General features: G+C 38.9%; 1 protein-coding gene across 1 annotated transcript in view; it reads right to left on the reverse strand.

Annotated features, from left to right (window-relative positions):
- Positions 1 to 24,323, reverse strand: part of ADGRV1 (adhesion G protein-coupled receptor V1) — a 284,217-nt gene that overhangs the window by 75,890 nt on the left and 184,004 nt on the right. The window contains exons 85-86 of the mRNA XM_050912471.1: positions 15,530 to 15,646; positions 8,026 to 8,204 (exon numbers count right to left, since the gene is read on the reverse strand). Coding sequence (XP_050768428.1) covers positions 8,026 to 8,204; positions 15,530 to 15,646 — 296 coding nt within the window. The remainder of the gene's footprint in view (positions 1 to 8,025; positions 8,205 to 15,529; positions 15,647 to 24,323) is intronic.

The raw sequence follows: 24,323 nt of genomic DNA on the forward strand, positions 1-24,323 counted from the left end.
CAGCGAATGGTGAGAAATCAGCCAGTGAAAAATGCAGGTTTTCTTCCCCCACTGCTTCAGCTGAGTGGTTCGCACAGCATTTGGCCCTGCGTCCAGATGTCCAAGCATCATTCTGTGCTGAGTTCTAGCAACAGTAGTTTGCAAAAGCTTTGAAGTCCTAGACGATTTGCCAGTGAACTGAGGGGAAAGGAGGTGGAAAAATTGGGATAACAGGAAGCACAAGCTGGAGAGAGACGACCATGTGGGGAGACACTTCCAAGTCCACGCAGAATATAAAGCAAGGCTCAGGCATTAGTGGATAGGAATTCCACATCCATTTGTCATACAAACCTCTTCCTCTTAGCACGTCTGACAGTTCAATTAAAATCCCTGAATGCTTTTTCTGGCTATGCTTAGCTATTTTCTTAGCTATTCCTGCCTGTAAAAGTCTCGCGTTTCAAGCATGTTGTTCTAAGACTCAGGACTAAATTCAGTGCTTTTGAAGTCATATGGGAAGGGGGACATGAGAATTCATCCAAATATTTGGACAGAAATTAGCTTGCTCAAGCTAAAAAATTCCTGTTACTGGTAATGGCACAAGTCCTTGGGTTTAAGAAAGCAGGATTCCATTTTAGGGAATAGCTAGCAAGCCAGGGATCTGTGCCCATAATGTGTGCCAGCAGCAAAAGAGTCACGCAAGTTGGTGAGACCCAAAGCAGCGTCCAGTATTTTGTCTGACTGGGTTAAGTGTCAGTGCACCAGGCTGGCAGGTGTTCAGTTAGAGAGAAAGCATGGCTCTATCTGTAACAAATAATTAAGGTTTACAAGGCCCTCCTTGTAAGTGTAGGCAGTAAATAATTACAAGTTGCTGGGCTGTAGCCCTTGAAATAAAACTTAACAAAAAGTAGTGTCTAGAAATCTGCTTCAGGAAGATTTTATCCTTACAACAGCATCAAAACAAATGAACCTGGGAGAAGTACTGAGACAACACATCAAGAACTATTATATCTTATGTTTTTGTTCAGGTTGAGCCCTGAGCCTAGACTGTCCTCATCCTCCCACCTATCCCTACGAGTTAAAACTTATTTAAGAAACATTTGATGAGCTTCATCATTCAAACTTCCAGTCCTGGCAAGACTTTAAAGTAAACATTTCTCATCATGTGCAACTTTTATACACTTTGTCTAGCACCAAATATACAATAATCATTTACAGGTTTGTGCTTCTTTCAAGCCTTCCACTTCTTCACTACACTCCGAAGTGATGCGAACCCTGCTACCCTGCTAGCATTTGTGCTTCACCACACGAGAGTATCTTTGGAAGTGTAGACTATCTCTATTTTTGTGCACTGTGCAGCTCTCAGCACACAGGTGTTAAAACAAACCAACATTTAAGGACAGTATCTTAGAGCATTAGTTATCATCATGCCTCTATTTTATCACTAGTTTGTATTACAACCCAGGAGGGCATGACTTGCTCAAGGAAACAGCATTCAGACAGCAACTGCACTGCTTGTTTGTTCTGAAATCCAGGTCTGACTCCCTCATATGTGAGGATACACAAAGTGCCCTTCACCCATTGCTATGCACCTGGTACTGGAACGCATTTTCTGTGAAGTTTCTTTTCCAAATAGTGTTGGCCATGGCTCCTAGACACTAATTTGTGCCCCGTGCCATGCCCATGTGCAAGAGCTTGATTCAGAGAAACTGCAATGTGAGTAACAGGAAGAGCTGTAACTCTTAGTCACAGAAAAAAGTTCATAATTTCCAGCTTTCTGTAGCCTTGTGTTCTGTCCCCTGGATGTGGCTGCACAGTCACAGATCCAGTGACTTTGCTGGAAAAACCTCTGCCTTGGGCTAGACTGTAGAGGAGATAGAAGTGTTTGTTTTTTTCTAGAAAGGAATTTTGCTGGACAATCTTTTTTCATTATTTCTCATAGATATCATCATGGCAGATGATACGATACAAAGAAGATATATTTGTAAAAATATTTAGCTTAGCCTTTTTCTGCCGTTAGATGTTATCATATCACTATCACTGAAACCAAATACATGGATACTTCTATAATTTTAAAGTAGTGTAATGGTTATCCTCGTTTCGGCTGGGATAGAGTTAATTTTTTTCTTAGTAGCTGGTACAGTGCTGTGTTTTGGATTTAGCGTGAGAATGATGTTGATAACACGCTAATGTTTCAGTTGTCACTAAGTAGTGCTTATCTTAAGTCAAGGATTTTTCAGTGCTGGGAGGAAGCATGGCCGGGGCAGCTGACCCGAACTCGCCAAAGGGATATTCCATACCATGGAACATCATGCCCCGTATATAAACTGGGGGGAGTTGGCCAGGAGGTGCGGCTCGTGGCTCTGGCATCGGTCAGCGGGTGGTGAGCAACTGCGTTGTGCATCACTTGTCTTTTCTTGGCATTTATTTCCCCTAATCCAGGTCTTTTCATCCTCAATGTCACGGAAAAGCTGCTGCAGGTGAAGAGAATCTGCAAGTTTCTGCAGGGGTGCTAATAGGAGCTGTGTTTCAGTACAAACCAGAACGAATGCCACAACTCTAAGAGCCAATAAATTAACTTCTAAAATTCCCGGGTGACTGGGGTTTCCCATCTGAGTCCACAGCATCTTCCTTGAAGTTCATCATTTTCCTTTCCCTCACACGTGACAGAAGTCACCTCCAGAGGCTGAGGGCTTGTGTCTTTTTTACTTGCAGGGGTTGGAGTAACCGCAGTGCTGAAACCAGACGCGGTTCTTCTGTGCTCTTTTTGTTTGCCACAGTGGATTTTAAAGAGGAAAATGAATGAATCAGGTGGGACCTCCTGAGAGGGGAGATCATTCTTCCCTTGGGCAAATACATGATCCTGCTAAAAAAGAGACACTTCTAAAAAACTGGAGGGATTAGCAGAGGGAAAAGACCTCTTAAAAGTGCAAGGAGCAGACAGGCATGTAACAGAAATGACCAAAAAAAACATTCTGGGAACTAGAGGAAATTATACAGTTTGCTTCAATTAAAAAAGGTAGACTAAAGCTTGACAAAAGCCATGCTTGAAAACCAGCTTGACCAGCTTTTGCAAGGACGCAATGGGGAGACATTTGTTTATAAACTTTTAAATTTGTATTCTCTCATGTCTAATCACTTCCAGTTTTCTCCTTTTCAAGGGTTACTTGTTTTAGTTTATACTTTAATAAAAACAGTCCTTTGGCCTTCTTAGGGGAGTTCAGTTTCAAGAAGAAGGTCTAGTCAGACTCAGAGCTTAAAGCTGCAACACGAGTACTTCTCAAGTTTATAAAAAACATACTTTAACGCTATTGTAGGTAAGAGTTTTCAAGCTACCCAAGTGAATTAAAAGTTCAAGCTCCTCTGAGCTGTGATTCTGGCCAATTTCAGAGTAGTACTTTTTTTTATAACATCTGTTATAGCTCTGGACAATCTCTCGGGTACAAGTCCAGTGAATGTAGCATAAGTAACCTTTAAATTCATGTTTGTGAACAAAACCTGATGCTTGTAATTAAGTAATTCTGGCCTCTGATCTCAGAACCAGATAAGTTAAGGCAAAACCCTGCAAATGGGTGTGGTTCCACTGACTTCAAAGGGTACTGAAATTTTTACTTGTATGCAAGCAAATACGAGAAATTAGAAAGCTACTTTATTGTGAAGGATTCCCATTTTAGAAGTTCTTTTGCTTGCTTGTATTGTAAGTGTAAGAGAGTTATAAGGTGTCATGAACCCAAAGCCAGCCTCCTCCGTAAAAGATGACTGAATTGTTTCAAGTCTCAAGTCATTCACCAGTTTGAGGTTTTATATCTATACCTGCATTGGTTTCCAGAACTGTCTGCAGTCTGTAAATCCCCTGTGATGCAATCCCTCTAAAGATACATGGTAGACATATATTGCTGATATTTTTCTTCAAAGTAACCACCAATGAGACCAGGATGAAACCGGTGAGAGCTAGATTTTATGTAATTCTTCACATTCCTCTCTTCACCTCTCCATTGCACTTTACATCTCTCTTTGCCAATACCTACAGTTTCGATTTGCCTCCATATGTTTTCCACCATACCAGGTGAACTGTGTCTTTGTACTTTAAGAGACCTATCAGAAATATATTGCTCAGTTTAAACATATTGCTAAGATTAAACTCACTTTAAGAACATTAGCTAAAAGATTTTCAGAAATGAGGCCATGACTGGCTAGCTGTATATACCACGACAACAGCAAATGTTGAACTGTCTGAAGTTTGGGAACCACAGTGAGCTTTGGAATTTTACTTTAACCTGAACTCTTGTCCTGTTGTGAACTCATTTGTTCATAAGTTTTTCTTATTCGACAAGAAAAATTCTTCTCAAAAGGAGAAGGGTGTTAAAGTGTGCAAGGGCATTAACAATTCACACAAATTATGAGTTTGGTTTATAATCCTGAAAGAGACAATCAGATGGGAGATAAGAAAAAAACCAAAAACAAATGGAAGAGAAAGATTATCCTGATGTCTCTACTTATGGCACAACACAAACTCATGGTGACATTCAATGTAATAAGAAACGACAAAAGGAAATACATTTTTAAAACAGCGTGTATGTAAATGGTAGAATTTATGTCCTTAGAAGATATTTTAGACAGAGATATTTTAGACAGAGATTGCAGCAAATTCAAACAGGGGTTGGAAAATTGTCTGCATGACATAAAAACTCAGAAATATAGAAGGATGATATACTTTTTTCTAGAGTGCTTTTAAACCATCTAGTTCAGAGCGTAATTCAAATTTCAGTTATTAGCCAGCTGAAAGGAGCTGACACCTGCCTCATCACTAAAAAACACTAATGCCTCAGCCATCATGGCAATTCTTAAGCAAGGATACACATTTTAGAGCATGGTTACTAGAGACCAGGGTAGACAATATACTTGAAATTTAGAGACACATTAGAGATTTCGTTTACAAACATTGACAAACCTTCCTGTAAGACTTTTACCCTAACACAAAAGTAAAAACCAGGATAGATGGCAAATGCCTATCCAAGCCCCTTCTACATGTCAGCTGCACGCAGAGAACGCCCCTACTTTGAAGTCTCAGTACGTGATTGAGCCAATGGTTATTACACACAGAAATTAGGCAGAGGTGCAGTTATAGACACCTGCACCTGAAATAACTTGTTATTCTTTTTTAAAAGAAGACATGAGAGCTAATGCATATTTTTAAGAGGGGATGAAATCTTATTACTTTCCTTAGTAAAGGTATTGTATCAGATTTTCATAGAACCTCCACATTTTTCTTTACAGATATTCAGACAGACCACTATTCCTCCATTCAAACCCATCCTATGCAAATGCCCATCTCGTTACTTGATTCATTCAAGTTATGCCAATACGCCTTTCACCAGCAACTTTTCTGGTCCTATTCAAACAAACAGACTTTCACCTCTTCGGCTGAGCAATGGGAGAGTTAGCAAAGGGAGGAGTAAAAGAGGCCTTTCCTGGCAGTGAGCTCTTTCACACATCATTGAGCTAGGATCTGAAAAAAATTATGCTGCTTGGTGGCATTGATACAGACAAATTTACCAGTATCATAAAAAATGCACATAATGCCAAAGAGTGCACTGTTCATGCCATACATAAGCTCTGCTAATTATGAAAATAATCACCAATATGTATACTACTGTTACCACCATAGCAGCCTGTTAGTTTTACACTGTGACATGTTATGGGAGTTATTGTACAAAATATATGCATTTGCGTGTAGAATTTGTCATATCTGAAGGAAGACCCTGTCATAATACTTCTTTTGAAGCACAAAATCCAACACAGCTCAAATGATTTTTTGTTCAGTACAAGCATAAAATGAAGTTCTTTCAGCATAGGCATCCTGTTGGCTATTAATTGTGCCCATGGCATTGTGGTCAGGAACAAAACAGTTGGTCAAACACCACAGTAATGCAAAAATGTGTTGCCTCAAGGAGTGATCACTTAGGAGAGAGCTAAGATAACAAGCTTCACTGCTTTTATTACTTTAACCAGTCTTCCAGCTCTCACATGAAATGAGCTCCTTAGCAGCACACCATTGTTCTCAAACTATTTCTGAGGCTGATTCTGAAGTTAGTATGTAATGACCTTGACTTTGGAAATCTCCTTGTCACTTTTTCCACTAGTACATCCTGGTTTGGAGAAAACAAACCAAGTGATGTAGTTCAGTCTGTCATCTTTCCTACATTCTGGCTTTGAAAGTCCTCTTTGTATAATTAAGAGCAACTTTTAAAGTGCTCTTCAAATTAGGAATTAGCATTGATGCTATTTATGAAAATCCTTGCAGATATCTCCTTACAGTGCTCACATTGACTGAGCTGGAATAAGCTGCACACTCACTAAGCTTGGGATGATTTCTGGCATTTGCCTACTTTAATAAGATGCTGGAAAAGTTTTATATTTAACTTGGGCAAACGAGTTGGACTGAGTAATTTTCCTCTACTTAATAATTTTATCAGAACTTAGGGATTTTTCCTTGCTTTTGAAAGAATGAGACACGGACATCAAAAGAAAACAACTGTGAAACTGTGGTTCACTGCATAATGATACCATCAGCCCACTGTGTGATTGCAATCAGACTTGATTATGCTACACACATTTCTTGTGTTTACTGTGCACAGAGAAGCATTTTGCCATGAAGAAAAATACAATACTCTTGTTCGCCATGTTCTGCGAAGAAGTATCTATGTGTATGGGATGGTATAGAGCCATGCAGCACTCCCTGATGTAGCAGGAATATCAGAAATGGTCTACTGTTGTGGACCTCAGATACTCTTCTGACTTGAGAGCCAGTGTCTATTAATGTGGGACTAAACCTTGGCTAACATGGCTAGACAGCTTGTAGTATCCAGTGTAGCTCATTTAGATCTAAATCAGATATCCTTGCTTATCATGCGCTGTACACACATACACATACATATGTATATACAACTAATATTTATAAGTGCACAGATATATGCATACGCATATACTCGAACACACAGCTATTGAATTCCAGTATCTACTTCTCGCAGTAATTCCCTTTGTATGACAAAAAAACACTGTACTGAATTTTGTTCAGTTATAAGGGAATGAGGCACACTGTATCTTCCTCTTTTATTAAAGACAGATGGATATTCTCCTGTTTTGGGTCTATTCTGCAAGCACCCTCATAAGAAGTTTTCATAAAAAGAATTTGTACATTCTTCTATTATTTTAAAAAGAAGTTGTGTATTTACTCTTTCCTGCACATGAAGCATGTAATTATGACACAAAGTGAATAAGCATAATAGCCTCATATCCTAGAATAGCTATTATAAAAGATTAGCTTTGCCAGAAAAGGGGCCAGAGTAAAAGAGGTAGGGAAGGAGAACAAAAATATTTATCTGTGTATCTTTCCACTTAAATGTCTCAAGTTCTATGAAGATGTATTGTTTTAATTAGGACAGTTCTCTGAGGTTATATATAGCTTTGAAAGGGCTGTGTTAATTATTGGCATTACAGCAATGCTCAAACTGGGAACAGTTTGGAATATAACATACTCAATATTCCAAGAGAAACACTTCAGGAAATGTATTTGACATGTTAATGTAGTAACATTGTTTAGCAGAGAATATATTTAATAACCTAAGAGATGAGGGTTTAAGGCTTGGTTTGGTGTGTTTTTTTAACCACTCAAATCAAATGGAAGAAAAACATGCTCTTCTGCTCACTTCTGCAGCAGTAGCCATTTCTATCCTTTACACTGGAATTGCACAGTCTCAGAAAAGAATAATTAATTTACCCACAAAGCAGACATGCTCAAGCTGGCTCTGCCAATGCTCAGCCCAGGACGGAACTGTGGAGAAACTGGAGCAAAGCCCAATTGCACGGAAAGTGCTGCATTGCATATGGGTGACATACTTGCTTCATCTCCACCAAACGAGGAATCCCCCTGCCCCTTACTTGCATGTGGCTGTATGCATATCCCCTTCTCTACGTGCAAGGAAATTAAATATAAAACAACACAGAGAGTACAATAGCTAGCTCACGCTTTTTAAAAGGAAAACTTACAGATCACTGTAGACAAGGCCATAAATCTGTGCTGTGCTGTGGTGATAGATTCCTCTCAGGATAATTAAAAGCAGGATCACAACAAACGCTGGAAGCCCCCAACTCAGAAGGAAGTAAAGCAGATAGCGCCGCTCTGTGTGTTCATCATTCATCACCAGGACGTACCAGAAATTAACAGCCTGAAGAATAATGCAGAATATTAGTCAGTAGAGTTGGTGGATGATTAGCTATCCCAAAAAACAAATCACTCTGAAAGTCATAATACAGCATATTTCTGTCCCCAGCATATGTGTATGTATAAACATTTTTCAACATAAATATTTTGTTCTCATTTTCTTCTCTTAAGTAATCAAAAGAGACTGATTATAAAAGAAGTATGCTTATTTATAAAACTGTTAGATTTGGAATTAGACTATCAGAGAGGAAGGGACACCTTGTTTAGTAGAAAACACTATTTTTGCAGTGCAAAAATAGCTTTGTGGTGCAAAAGTAGCTTTCTTGGATTTCCATACCTTCACAGAAAAGACTGACATATAATATTGCTAAATCAGATCTGTATTGAATCTTTTTATACTATTGTTCAGCTCTATTGATCTTGTAGGAGACGCGCTATCCTCCTTCAACGGTTCTGACTGTGGTCCAGTTCTGGGCTCACCAGTACAACAAAGACATGGAGTGAGTCCAGCAAAGGGCCATGAAGATGATTAACACACTGGAGCATCTCTCCTATGAGGAGAGACTGAGAGAGCTGGGACTGCTCAGCCGGGAGAAGAGAAGGCTCAGGGGGATCTTATCCATGTGTACAAATACCTGATGGGAGGCAGTGACGAAGAGGGAGCCAGACTTTCCTCAGTGGTGCCCAATGGCAGGACAACAGGCAAGGGGCACAAACTAATACACATGAAATTCCATCTGAACACAGGGAAAAGCTTTTTAACTGTGGGGGTGGTCAAACACTGGGCCAAGCTGTCCAGACAGGTTGTGGAGTGTCTATCAAAATAGATAATCAAAACCTGAGTGAACATGGTCCTGGGCAACCTGCCCTAGCTGATCCTGCTTGAGCCAGGGCGTTGGACTAGACACTCTCAAGATGCCCCTGCAACTTCAATAGTCCTGTGATTCTGTGTAATATTTGTATAAGAGTTTGAGAAAAAAATGCAAATAAGGGAAAATGTAAATTCACATGCATCCCTACAACAATCTGTGTCTTCTTATGATCAACTCATCATCAAACAGCATACTAAGAATTTAAAATCATATATGAATCAAAATGAAGAAGTGGAATAGTTGAAATCTCTTGAAAGAACTGGTACTATGAGTAAGGAAACCCTTCAAGTAAAACAAAATTCTTAGAGTTTTGCTTGGATCTTTGCATTGTCTTTAAGAGGTTAATAGTAGAAATACTTTCCTATGTGCTGAGCATTTTTTTATGCACATCTACACACATGTTACTACTTTCTAATAAACACCTAAACTATCCATAATAAAAATATGTATTGCAAAATATTTCTTCACTTCCTCCACTTCAAACATATTATACCAGCTACAGCTCTGCATGTTATATAATTATTTCTGGCCTTTTATATGGAGTGAATCAGGCATTAAGTTTGTCTTTTTCTGTCTAGAGGTCATCTAATTCAAGCTTGTGCCTCTAGCCTGTCTTCACAGTCCATGGAGAGAGGACAGATATCTTCAGGCACTCATTGATCCCTACCCAATCATACTCATCTCTCTCCATTGTCTACACAGGGATTTCATACAATAATGTTGATTTATACGCTTAGTTTGCAGCTATCTATTGTTAGGATAGGTAAAATCTATATACAATGAGAAGACAATTGCAAAGTGATTATTTGTGTTTGTGAAATTTTGTGGATTCCCCTCAGCCAAGGGTTTGTCTACCAGTTTGTTCAGGCAGACTGAATTTTCACAATCAAGCACTTAATTAGTTGTTTGTGGATTCCTTATATGTGTCTCATCAGTTAATTATCATTACAGGTTTTTTTCTGTGATTTATATAGCATGAATGTACACCACTTTCTGTCATGAATCATAAAGCACATTGCATATGCTAACAACTTGTTTTCAAAAAAAATTATTAGTTTAGTAAGCATTTTAAATGCTCCCTTAGAGAATGACATTTTATAAATATGTCCAGTGTATGTAATTATATTAATTATATAGTAATTATTATGGCCCTTTTTGTTTTCATTTGGTGATTGGTGCTACGTGAACAAAGGCCAAGTTTGTTTTCCTTAAAAGAACACAGGAAAATCCTACCATATAATTGTAACTGTCCTGTGTAGGTTGAAAGAACAGAGAAAAACTATTAATTCCATTGTTGGACATTCACAGGAAGAAAATATTAAACAGATGGAAATGGTACTTGGAAAAAAAATCCACAGTTTGTGGAAAGATTTGGTTGTTCTCTTGTAATGTCCTTTTCTCCCTTAACTTCTATATGGGATTGAAAATCCGTTCAAGATTCTGTTTGTCACCTTATGCCAATAAACATTTTTCAGATTACATGCCCTTGTAGTCCTGACTAGGCTGTGCTTCACTGAGAGCATTTCCAGACAGCAAAATCCTTGAACTGATTTATGCCATTATGCTCAGCTGGTTCTACTAATTCTGACAATCTGGTGAACATTGTTCTCAGTCATCCAACTTAGATTGCTTTCCAAGAAATCGTACCTCATGTCCTTGCTCTGTGTTTGCTTAGCCATATTTACCTACCTCACCTCATTTATCACAGAATAACACTGTAACACCAGTGCTGCTGCAAAGATGTAAGCGGGTTTGGACAGTTGACCATTTCCTGCGCAGTGACATTTCTATCTTGATAATTATAAGTTCTTGTCTTCAACCCCTTTTGACGTTCCAAAATTTAATCAATGAAATACAAATAGTGGAGCTAATTTTAGCAAATCCTTTCCTGTTGCCATGCTGCAACAATAACCAGTTCTACAGAAGAATAAAATGTACAGTCCATTTCCCATCTGCTCAGGTGGAAGAACAAATGTACAAGTTGTGATTGTTCTGATGTAGAATGCAAAACAATTACGAATTCAAATAACACTCTAATGAGACAATGTGAACTTCAGTGAAGCTTTTTGCTCTGAGAATGAGGCAATTAATTGAAATTACCTTCCCAAAACTGGGGTGCTTTTGTTTATTTCTTCATTTATTCGTTCATTTATCTTTAGTCATAATCTGTGGATATCTGGTAAATATTAGCTGCAAAACACTTTAAATAAAGTCCTTCCCAACCCAGTGGGAAAACTTCTATTTCCCTTCTTCCTTCTTCTAGGAATGGCCACAGCTTTCATTTTCAGAATGGTTGCATGCTTTCATATAATTCCTTTTTCAAAGCTGTTAAGCAGTCCATAAATCATTCTTAAAAATAAGCATTAAACGTATTGTAAGATAAGTAGTTGTCTTACAAGTCTGCAATAAATTTATAGAAAATTTAAGGTGCCATTAAATCCACAAAGGAGGAGGATTCAGGTATGGGTGACAGCAAGATCATGACATTCACTCTGGTTTGCTTATTGAACTGCCACTCTTGCTGTTGATTTACTCCACTGTAGCAATGGCTCAAAAAAGTACAGAGAGTCCACCTTTTCCCATAATTTTACTCTGTCAGAATTGGCAATTGAGAACTACACAATTTAAATTTTTTCCTCAAAAGACAGCTTTTAACTTTTTTTTGTAACTTTTTTTTGGTAACAAGTTAGAAAATGCTAAAAGAAGAAAATTATTTTTCCTGATAAATGGTTGTCATACTAAAGATTTGTCATGGGAAGAACACCAGAATACAGAAAGGCATCCTTAGTGTGTGCTCCTAAGATAAAAGCACAGACTGCATTTGAAAATACAGGGTTATGCTGTAGCAATATACATTTGTATGAAGGGACATTTGTCAGGATGAAGATTTCTGAATTTCAGGCATTAGTATAAGGCAAATATTTCAGGTTAAGCTCTCTCTGTGGGCACTAAGAGTCATTTGCACCTTGCTTACTCCTTTCATTCTGCAGTCAAGAAAGCCTCATACTTGAAAAACTGGGTAATGTTATCAACATTCTGCAACTTGCAAAAATCTCCCTATAAAAGCCAAGAAATGGGACAATGCAATACAACAGGACAGGAACAATCAGACAAGCAAGGATGATTTGATGTGGCCTTTGTTGTGACTCTGAAAATGGACCAGGGGATCTCTGAGGTCCTTTCCATTCCTGCATTTCAGTCAATATGTGGGTAGTAGCTATGTGTGTAGTACAAATACTGATATCGAATGTAAGCCTACAAATACAAGAAGCTGAAAACAGAAAAAGAATTAGAATACAAAGCTATAGATTTTGTTGTTGTAAGCACTATTAAAATATGATAAAATGCTAAGTATAATTACTATACCGAGCAATATGCAGAAGATGGAAAGATTAGGACAAAAAGGTAAGGAAGTTGTCCTAGAGTCTAGAAAGTGAAGATTTTTGATCTGGACTACAGAATTGAATCTGTATAGGCCCAAATGTACTGTTAAATCTGTGTTTTCCTATAGACTTTTGTTGCCTGGAAATGTTACTCCACCGCCTTTTGATCACTTAAAATTGTCTGGATTTTCTAGATGCTTCAGTTCCACATACCTGCACATATCTGCATGCTGCTTGCACTTGATTACCACATTCACCCACTTCTGTCTGCAGTGATCAAGGCTGATACTGGCAGATTTGTATAAAATGAGTTAGTGTTTGAGCATATACACTACGCTATACAGCCTCACAGAGGGCAGAGCCACTGCCTGAGCAATACAGAATCTGTTCGCATATTTTTGCTGTTTCCCAGACAGAATTAGTTAAGTCCCATTTAAGTATAAATACATGATTAATTCTGCCTTCCAAATCAAGTCATGTGTAGTAAGTATACCATGCTGAGAAATATGAACAGTCCTTTTCCAGGCATTTAAATCTGCCATTTAGACAGCAGTAGCATCTAGATTTCCCAAATCAGTCTGGTTTTCCCTTGGATCCACGAGCTTTGCTAATATTGTCCTGGGGACCAATTCAAGCACAGAGATGTCACCAGCACTCCTTTACTGCCCTGGCATTGCTTCCTGACTCTGCAATACGAAATATAAATTCAGGACCTACTCTCAGTCAAGAGGAGTAAATTGTAGCTGAGGGCTGGGTTGATCTATGTTTCAGATGATTTCTTTCCTTTTGAGTCTTTCAAACTTCAGGAATTACTCACAGATGAAGATCTGCACCTACAAAAAGGGGCAATCCCCTTCACTCTGAGTTTTACTCCTGGCAGCTCTTGTCAGCTCATCACTCAGCAGGCTATAAAGGATTCTTTCTATATATAAAGGATTCTTAAGCACCTTCGTCCCCTCAGATTGGCATGAAGAGTCTTCATGATTAACACAAGCCTGAGGCTCCACTAAATGTAAGGGGACATGCAACTTCTTAGGACCTGGCCAAAATCTGCTCCAACAAAAATAACAATGGATTTCAACTACAGCCATAAAAATGACCAACTGTTAACGGTCATACAATTTTTTGTCATTATAAGTGATTAATCCTTGGAAGAGCAAGCATTCAAAACAGGAATCCTTTTGCAACTTAATGTGATGTAACACACGCAGGATGGGAAGATGAAACACTGTCAAACACGGAGCAGTCAAAACACGAGATAACCCAGTAAAACAGCAGCTTAAAAGCATTACTTTGTCAGTCCAAAATTGTAAATGTTCAAGAGATCTGAAGCGAATTAGGAATGAAGTGAATGAGCAGCTCTGAAGAATACTATAATTTACAGCTCACAAAATAATTTAGGTTAGTTAACTTAAGGGAAAGTCATAAGCCAAGCTAGGTGAAGGAGAAGTACAGCAGAAAAATTTCTGTATTGAGACAGTAGAAAGTAACATCCACTGGAGAGAATATTTAATCTTGCTAACTGTATACATTCAGGAAAAACAACAATAAAAAGAATTATTAGAAAAAATAATTAGAATCACTAGAGACAGAGCAGTTCAACTCTCTCTGCTCCATTTTTACGAGCAGTTGCAGCAGCAGTATACATGACAGGCCATCTACTTGTAGCTTGCTAAGACCAACAAGCAGAGCTGTTGCAGCTGTTAGAGAGGCTGCTAGTGTCCTCAATGAAAGTGAGCCTGTCATAATCCCAGGAGAACGCCAGATACCACATGAACGTCATTGGGAGAGAAAGCTGTATTTAGATATAGCCTAATTTACAAACCTTGGTTTGGTCTGACAACCTGCATATTGGAGGATTTGTATGGTAATGCATGGAGCTGCATATATAAAGCTGTATGCTATAATAAATGTGCTATGGACAAATCCTATTGAAGTAACAGACAAATAAATGGCGTAGTTCACACATTAGTGCTAAGTACACATTTCTAGATGAGGGCATGATAATGTATTTTCCAAATAACCTCATAGCTTGTTATTTTGACTAGTTTACAACTGGTAATTTTCCATAACAAACTTGATTGTTCACGGTTTCCCACATTAGTTCAATTGTTTTTTACACCATTTACTGTTCTATAATGTGTTAAAAGAGCAACGAAGCTGGTGAAGGGTCTAGAGCACAAGTCTTATGAGGAGCGGCTGAGGGAACTGGGGGTGTTGAGCCTGGAGAAAAGGAGGCTCATCGCTCGCTACAGCTACCTGAAAGGAGGTTGTAGTGAGGTGGGGGTCAGTCTCTTCTCCCAAGTAGCAAGCGATAGGACGAGAGGAAACGTCCTCAAGTTGCGCCAGGGGAGGTTTAGGGTGGATATTAGGAAAAATTTCTTCACCACAAGGGTTGTCAAGCACTGGAACAGGCTGCCCAGGGAAGTGGTGGAGTCACCGTCCCTGGAGGTATTTAAAAGACATGTAGACGTGGTGCTTAGGGACACGGTTTAGTGGTGGACTTGGCAGTGTTAGGTTAACGATTGGACATGATGATCTTAAGGGTCTTCTCCAACCTAAATGATTCTATGATTCTATGAAAATTCTGCCAGTATTTATGAATGTATATACTCCTTACTTTAATGCAAACTTATGAAGGTATGTTTGTCATATTATACAAGTCTAATGACTACAATGCTACTGACTCAAAAAATGACAGTGTAGTTCACACTTAGATTTCACTTGTAAGAGGCTGTTTCAAAAGCCCAAATAAGAGATGCTTAGAAAAGCTATTAACTCTGAGAAAAACAGTTCTTCAGTGTTTTGAGACAGTTACTTCTACAGGATGAAGTGAGATGTGGAAATTCTTACACAGTTGTAACGGATATTAGTGGAAAAAGTCTTTATAGGGTTTGAATATTTACCCTTGGGGCTGCGACACTCTAGGTTTAATAAAGACCATCTAATGTTTTGCCTCTCTAGTAGCAGTGAATTGCAGAGATACACATACTAGGATATAACAGAAACAGTCTAAGTATCAGTTACTTTTACAGAGTTTTTGGGGAAAGGGTGAAAAAGACTAAGAGACCAACCTGAATAAGCATCCAGCTGAACTGGCAGAGGTAAAGGTAATGGGTAACAGATGCAAGGGCAGAGCAGCTTTCCTCTGAGAGATGTTGGCTCATGTAAGCAGAGGCCAGAAATGAAATCTGCAGGGAAAAAACGAATACATGCATTTTGGAATTAAACAAAATTAATTTAATAATAATAATGAGAAAAAAAAATATCTTCCGTTTGGAAGTAAAATATACACTCAGTTACCATTCCAGAGACTCAGGAGAGATACCTTGGACATTTAATAATCACGCAAAAGAAGTGACCCTTCAACCACAAAACTAGCTTTAAACTTTTTGCAGACAATCTAGGATCCATTACATCCATATCTGAAAAGACTATAGAGACACTTAATATTTATTGTTTAATATTGTTCCCCAGACTAATTGCCATGCAACATTAGACACCAGTTTTGTAACTGAGGGTGGAGATTTTCCTCCATAAAATAAAAAATTACATTGTCTTCTGATTTCAGTAAGGCCAGAAATTTTATCAAGTAAACAAACTCAAGAGGCATTTACTGTCTTCAGACTGTCAGACATGTAGCAATATTATACCCCACATAGCAATGCTGGACAAAAGGGAGTAAGCATTTCTTCTGTTGCCTAAAGGCAGACCAGGATTTCACACTCACAAGGCAGATAGATATAAGTTTTTTTCCACAGACATGCCAAATGCCAAAGGACTATATGTTGGCCGGGTAAGTAGCCAATGCATTGTCTAAAGAACAAAGGTATTCCAACTCACTGAAATGAATGCTGCTAAACAATTTCAATATAGCATTTAAAATTAAAACACGACTCAGAAACTTTTAGCTCTGTCTTCTGTGAATTTCTTTACAGAGGAAATAGTTCTACAGGCAGACTTCATTAAAGAATTAAAGTGTTCACATAAAGAAAGGCTCAATTTACCTACTGAACACCTGCAGTAACTGATGATTTTTCCTTTCCTTTACAAGGAATATTACTATTGTGACCAACAGCCCATTGACTTGTTAGTAATAGCAATTCGTGGACTGTGCAGACTGATTTTATGTATATAAAATCAGGAGATGGGGTGGGGAAGGAAGTTAAAGTATACCAAGTCATTTGGCATACACCTGGACATTGTATTTACAACAAAAATACATGTATGGTATTGGATAACTCTTACACAGTCTCTTTACTATAAAAATATCCTTATAAAGGCAGGATCTGTATATTGACAGATAGACAATGTTATCTCACCATGAAACGGAAGAATAAGAATGAGCAACTGGACAACAACAGGACTAAAAGCAATTATGAGATGCATGTCATTATCTAAAGGAAAAAAATGCCCTTTCAGTATTTTATGTGGGGTTCATCAGTCTTCTGCTGCAAACTGGAATCTAACCATGGCCACAGAGCCATTCAGTTATTAAGAGCTTAACACATAGCTTAATATAGACTGCTATTTGCCAAATTCTGACGATGCTAAAACAAATGCCATTGTCTGGAGTGGGTTAAACACAATTGAAATATGCGTGCAATAGCTGCCTTCCATTGGGGATAAACACAAGAAATGTTTGTGTAAACAACTCTGTAGCACCAGAGAGCTCAAATACTACCAGCAGTACTTTTCCTAAAACTTGAGCAAATGCTTCAAATTACAGCAAGCAAAATACAACACACATCTGGGTGGAGAGGCTTTACCACCTTTTGTTCTCTGAAGGCTTGTGTATATGTCAAGGACAGACTGTTAGGCTAGAGGTACAGACAAAGACGGGATGAAAACACAAAAGCAGACTGATCGAGTCCTGGAAACATGTTTTTAGCACCTTCTGGACTGAATATTGGCTTGAAAGCATTTTGCATCTGTAATCAAAGAAACTATCATTTCTAGCCTTTTCCTGTGTTTCAAGAAAAATAATTTTTTATATATTCAAAAAGAGAAGTATCTCACTATGTCAACAGTTTTCCAACCAAAACAATGTGAAGAGTTCAAATATTTGCTAAAAATGCATACCTTTCATGGATACTGACTTTTGTTGAAGAAGTAAAACAGCAATATGGGTGAAATAATCACTCAGCTAAGAATTCATTGTAATTAGTGGCATTACAGTATTTTAGGAAAAAAAAGGTTAAAAAGGTAAAAGAGGCAAAGAAACATTTATACATTATTTTCATACAATTGTTATCTTGCATCTTGGGCAGAAGATACAAATGAGAATGGATTATAACACAAAAAACAAATGGCAGACCATGTTTTGAAAAGTTGGGAGAAGAGACCATAGTTTAGCTACGCTGACAAATGCTGGCTACTTTGGCACTTACAACTTAAAACACAGTGCACTGCAATTCAGTAGAAACACATGGAGCACAGGCCACCGAATAGACCTTTCCCCCATAATATCTGAAGTGGATAGGGAAACGTACAAAAAAGCACCTTCCAAATAAATTGTTCCTTAGACCTAACTGCATCATGTCTTCTGTACTTTGCTCAGATTCTAGTTGTAGTGGGCAATCTTTAATAATGAACCTATTACTTTAATAACCAAAATATGTACCATATATTGGAATAATATGCTCCTCTTGGAGCATTAAAAAATATACATTGAATGTGTTCCTTTGATACCAACTGTTCAGAGCTCTTTTTACAGAGATTGTATGATTTTAAATACCCCTTTTCAAACCATCTTTGTAACCCGCCATTTGGTTCTACGCTGAGATTATAACATAATGCTTCTTCCTGGTACTTGTCAAGCTGATCAGTCTTGACCCAATATGATTTAACTAAGGGATAACAAGTGACTAGTCACTCAAGTAGCAGGCTGCTACTTTTGCTAATTTGTGTGCGGTAGTTCTGTGCTGCATTCAAAATTACAGTGATAGGTTCCTCTTGACAAAATTAAAAAAATAAAAGTTAAAAAAATAAAAGATGATAAATTGATGCACTTCTGTTAAAGAGCAAAAAGATCTTTGACAGAGCTCCCATCTGACAGTCATTTACTCGGTTAATTAATTAAAGGATACTGCAATTCTTTTGTAACTCTAAGACAATTACCTAGCAATTACTTGAAGAAAATTACCACCTGGGTATTCAACCTAAGTCATCAACACCAAACTATAAATGAATAAACCCAGATTATTTACAAGACTGTATGTTCCTGTATGAAGAAGAGTATTTTTGTACTGCTGTTTCCAAGCAGCAGGCTGTCTCAGAACATCACTCCTCTGCTAGTTAAGAGCCACCTCCTCGTTTCCAGCCTGCACTTATTCATGGTCAATTTCTACCTATTTTTTCTTCTGTTAGAAGCCTCTCAGGTTAAACAGGATTTCCTCCTCCTTGGGGTTTGCACTATCATGAATTCACGGAAAGCAGCAGTATTCTCCCTCAGGCTTCATTTTTCAAGGTTAAATAAGCTGACCACTGCACAGCGCAGTACTCTGTAGAGATGCCTAAGCTGGGCTGAACAGCAAAAGCATTTTAGCTCAGTGAATACAGCATCTGCCTGGATCAGTTTATCTTGTTTCTCCAAGTAATCCTATGTACTGCCCTGTGAAATATATACTTACATGTGTGAAAACCTGTCCTTGTGCAAAAGTCCCTTCAGCTTGCACACCAATTTCATCGTCCTTCTTTATACTGGTGCCACTTTGATCTGTCCTTCGTGAAAACACGTACTCAGGGTTGGATGGAGAAGAGCTGCAGAGGTCTCACAAGATTCTCATCCAACAGTTTTCTTATCTCCCTACAGACCGTGCAAATACTTCTTCTGATATATGGTAGTATCTCAGTGATCATCTGGTACACACAGTTTTTCTTCTCATTTCCAACTGACTCCCTCTTGCCACAGAGCTAAAGTTTTGCTGTTAGCCTACAAGTTATGACTTTTCACCTTGTTCTAGGAAATATCCCTGTATTTCACACTTCAGTCTTCAAAGCTATTCACATCTTTCTATACACTGCCCCACTACCACTTTGTAGTGTCACTGCTTCTCTACTTTCTGCCATCAGTGCATTTTGCCCAGGCATGTTATTTTCTGTTCCACAAAACAGTCCTTTAGTATCAGTGAAATACCTCTCTTCATTCGCCACTCTCTCATAGCTGTCTTTTCCCATTAGTCTGTCTCTTCCCACATCCGCGTTCTTGGACTAATCCTCCTCTGTTATTATTTTACTAATTACGTGACATATCGTGTATTTTACTGCATTTATCTCATCAAAGAAAACTATATCAGACTAGTCTGGCACAATCTAAGTATAAACACACAGGAGTCTTATTCTCCACTTTATTTATTGCTATGTCTTTTGATAGATTTTTTTTCTAATCTCTTACATGCTTCTGAGACTGAATTAATGGGCCTTCAATTGCCAAGATTATTTTTTTACTATATATTACTTTTAATATATTATTTTCCAGTCACATAGTAGCACTCTGAAGTGAAGGATTTGTTAAAAGCACTTGCTGCGAGACCTGCAAGGTATCATGCCAGCATTTTCAAAGTCAGGAATGGGGACTTTTTTGTTCCAACCTACGAATGCACCTATCCTTTGGGTTCTCTTTCTGCCTCAGTAGCCATAACCTTCACTCCATGCTACTAACTCTATTCACAATCTTGCCTTTATCCCAATGGTGATCTTTAACATCACTATCTTCTCTGCAAATGTGAAGATTTTAATTTTGTTTGGAGTCACACTTAATATATTTGCTTTTCCTGCCTCACTGCAAATTTTTACCAGAAATTTTACATTATTCTCTCTTCATTTATATAACAAAACAAATTTGACAAAAATTCCACACAAGAAGGTTACACTATTGTCAACCAAATCAAATGTACATGGCATATTCATTAATGCCAACTATTGTGACCAACCAAATGTACATGGCGTATTCATTGATGCCAACTACAGATGATGTGAGGAAACCAATCAACTTTCTAATGATAAAAGAATTTATTAAAATCTAAGTTCAGAATTAGCAGAGCTAAACTTGGCCTTGTTACAGAAATTTACAGAGAAAACAATGAGTCTAGGTGAGAGTTGCCTTTCAAATTTTGTATAAAAGAGAAAAAGGAAAGACCAGAAGACTGAAGCAATTCCATAATAATCAGGTTGGCTGAAACCTAAATAAGAAGTATGTATGAAGAATAAGTAAGTGGAATACAGAGTAGCAGTAAATACAACTTGCCATGGTAAGTGCTGAAATGCTACCATATGATTAAATTTAAAATAAGGATACAGCACATGACACATGGAAACGAATCTTATCTCTACTTTGAACCAAAAGGTGGAAGTACTGAATGTCTTCTTTGCCTCAGTCTTTTCTAGCAAGACCAGCCTTCAGGAATCCCAGGTCCCAGAGACCAGGGGGTAAGGTTGGAGCAAGGAAGATGTACCCTTGGTTGAAGAGGATCAGGTCTGAGAATACTTAAGCAAACTGGACCATGGTGCCTGATGGGATGCACCCATGAGTGCTGAGGGAGCTGGCAGATGTCATTGTGAGACCACTCTTGGTAATCTTTGACCAATCGTGGCAACTAAAAGAAGTGCCCAAATACTGGAGGAAAGCAAACGTAACCTGCATCTTCAAGGAGGGCAAGATGGAGGACTCAAGCAACTATAGGTTGGTCAGCCTCACCTCCATCCATGGGAAAGTGCAGCTAATTGTGGAAACCATTTGCAGGCACATTAAGGATAAGAAAATCATGAAGAGTAGTCAGCATGGCTTCACTGAGGGGAAGTCATGCTTGACCGACTTGATAAACTTCTATGATGAAGTGGCTGGCTTTAGATGAGGGGAGAGCAGTGGATATTGTATACCTGGACTTCAGTAAGGCCTTTGACACTGTTTCTTATAAGATTCTCATAGATGAGCTGTTGATTTATGGGATAAGCAGACAGTGAGGTGGGTTGAAAACTGGCTGCATGGCCAGGTCGAGAGGGTGGTGATAAGTGGTGCAAAGTCCAGTTGGAGGCCAGTAAACATTGGTGTACCACAGGGGTCAATACTGGGTCCAGTCCTGCTTAATATCTTCATTAAGGACCTGGATGATGAGGCGGAGTGTACCCTCAGCACATTTGCAGACGGCACATTTGAAGATGACACTGAACTGGGAGGAGTGGCTGATAGACCAAAGGGTCATGCTGCCATCCAGAAGGAACTAGACAGGCTGGAGAAACTGGCTGACAGGAAGCTCATGAAGTTCAACAAAGGGAAGTGCAAAGTCTGGCACCTGAGAAGGAACAACCCCATGTACCAGTACATGCTGGTGGCTACCCAGCTGGACAGCAGCTTGGCAGAAAAGGCCCTGGGGGTCCTGCTGGACACCAAGTTGAACGTGAACCAGCAATGTGCCCTTGGGTAACGGCATCCTGGGCTGCATTAGGAGGAGTGTTGCTGATAGGTTGAGGGAGATGATTATTCCCCGCTGCTCAGCACTGGTGAGGCCACACCTGGAGTCCTGTGTCCAGTTCTGGGCTGCCCCATAAAAGAGAGACATGGACATACTGGAGAGAGTCCAGCAAAAGGCCATGAAGATGATTAAGGGATGGAGAATCTCTCTTATGAGGAAAGGCTGAGAGAGCTGGGACTGTTCAGCCTGGAGAAGAGAGGGATCAGGGGGGATCTTATTAATGTATATAAATACCTGAAGGGAGGGTGCAAAGAGGATGGAGCCAGGTGGTGGTTTCAGTGGTGCCCAGTGACAGAGCCAGAGGAAAGAGGCACAAACTGAACAAAGGAGGTTCCCTCTGAACATCAGGAAACACTTTTCCACTGTGAGGCTGACCGTGCACTGGCACAGGTTGCCCAGAGAGGTCGTGGAGTCTCCATTCTTGGAGATATTAAAAAAATCATCTAGACACAGTCCTGGGCAACCAGCTCTGGGTAGCACTGCTTGAGCAGGGGGTTTGGACAAGATGACCTGCAAAGGTCCCTTCCAAGCCCAACCATTCTGTGATTCTGTGATAAGAGTAATGACCTTAGCTGTATACATCAGATCAGAGCAGACTGAGTCAGTTTTTGGACAATTAGCATATGTACAAAACTCACGTATTATTTATAGCATAATATACTATTTGATCACTGTATGATCAAATCCAAGATTATGCATGGGAAAATTTACCTACGGGTGAAGTTGTGACTGCCTTTGAAGAAACCTAAATATCCTCCTTCCTCTTAGCTTTTTTTGCTGGGCACGACATCATACGGTATGGAATATCCCTTTGGTCAGTTGGGGTCAGAGTTCCCAACCTCTTGCCCACCCCCAGCCTACTGGCCTTTGGATGGTGACATGGAGGAGGTTGGAGAGACAGCCCTGATGCTGTGCGAGCACTGCTCAGCAGTAGCCGAAATATTGGTGTGTTATGAACACAGTTCTAGATAAAAATATGAAGCACAGCACTATGAGGGCTGCTATGGGGAAGGTTACCTCCATCCCAGCCCAGACCAAATAAACAAGGAACTACACACATTTGCAGTGGTACCCACTATAAACTGGGCAGTGCACACTTTCATGAACTCTACTGAACAGGTAGCTTCGTTTCTCTGTGTTTAACATTTCAAGAGTGATAAAGGCCAATGATTCCAAACAGACATCCAAAACGTCAGCACTTCCAATTACTTCTGCATTTAAGGCTGCATCTTGTCTTGCACCAACTGTTTTGAACTTGTTTGGAAAGTACTGTATTAAAATGGTTAACATTCTGGCATCCTTTCAGAACCATTCCACAGAAGTGCAGAGAAACTCATGAATTTGGAATACTTTGATGAAAGACTATTCTTTTTGTTTTTACTTAAATAAAATTTTTTTCCTTACATTTTGTGGCAAACCATATCACATAATCTATTCCTGTTCAGAGAATATGCAACACCCAGTGAGGAGAAGAATGTTTTTCTGTTGAAATCCATATGTAATTGATTTACCATGTTCCCTTCAACTTGAACCAGTCTGTCTTAAGATTCTGTCCCCATTTTTCAGCCTAACAATGCAGTAAATACTGAAAAATTTATTTTACAAAGACCTAAGTGTATCATCTGATGCGATATTAGCTACACAACACCTTCAAAAATACTAGAAAACAGGAACTTTCAGCTCTGATATTGTAAATGTTAAGTTAAAACCCCTAAGTCATATGTAAAATAAAGGGTAAAGGTAAAATAATAAAGCAGTAAAGTATAATCAAAACTTGATTCATAATTTTAAGCATTGCAAAAATTTTTTCACAGGGGGAGAATAAATCTGAGTAACAATCTTTCCCTATTGCAAGAACTGCTGAAAAGGCAGCATGTTGTGCTGGGTGAAGAAAAAAGAAAGAGAACACCTTGCTCTGCTCTAGCGAAAAAGCTGTGGAGAAGGCTAACCCAAGCAGATATAAAAGCATCAAGCAGCAGAACAACAAACATTTAGCTGCGGAAGAGTGCGCAGAGCTAGGGCCTGCCACATCTGCTCAAAACAGTTTCACTTTCTCATCCGAGCAGGAAGCTACCCTGCCTCCTGTAGCTGAGAGAAAGATCCTTCCCCACCAGGAGAAACCTGCAGACCGAGTGGACGACTCCTCTAGAACGCTTTGGAGTGTGCCAGCGAAGAACACGTCAGTATACTCATGTCACATTTTTGTAATTTCTGTAAATTCCTGTTTCACAGTACAAACTCACAAAGCTTTAGACATTGTCTTCTTCTAGACAGAAATGTCTTGCTATGTGTCTTACAGAAATGGATCCTAACAGTGCTCATTTCATTTATTTTCCCATTAAATAAATTTCTTCTCTTTTATCGATTTTATTATTGTCTTTCAGTAATTCAAAAT

The sequence above is a fragment of the Gymnogyps californianus genome, chromosome Z (genome assembly GCF_018139145.2).
Source record: "Gymnogyps californianus isolate 813 chromosome Z, ASM1813914v2, whole genome shotgun sequence".
NCBI classification, from domain to species: Eukaryota; Metazoa; Chordata; class Aves; order Accipitriformes; family Cathartidae; genus Gymnogyps; species Gymnogyps californianus.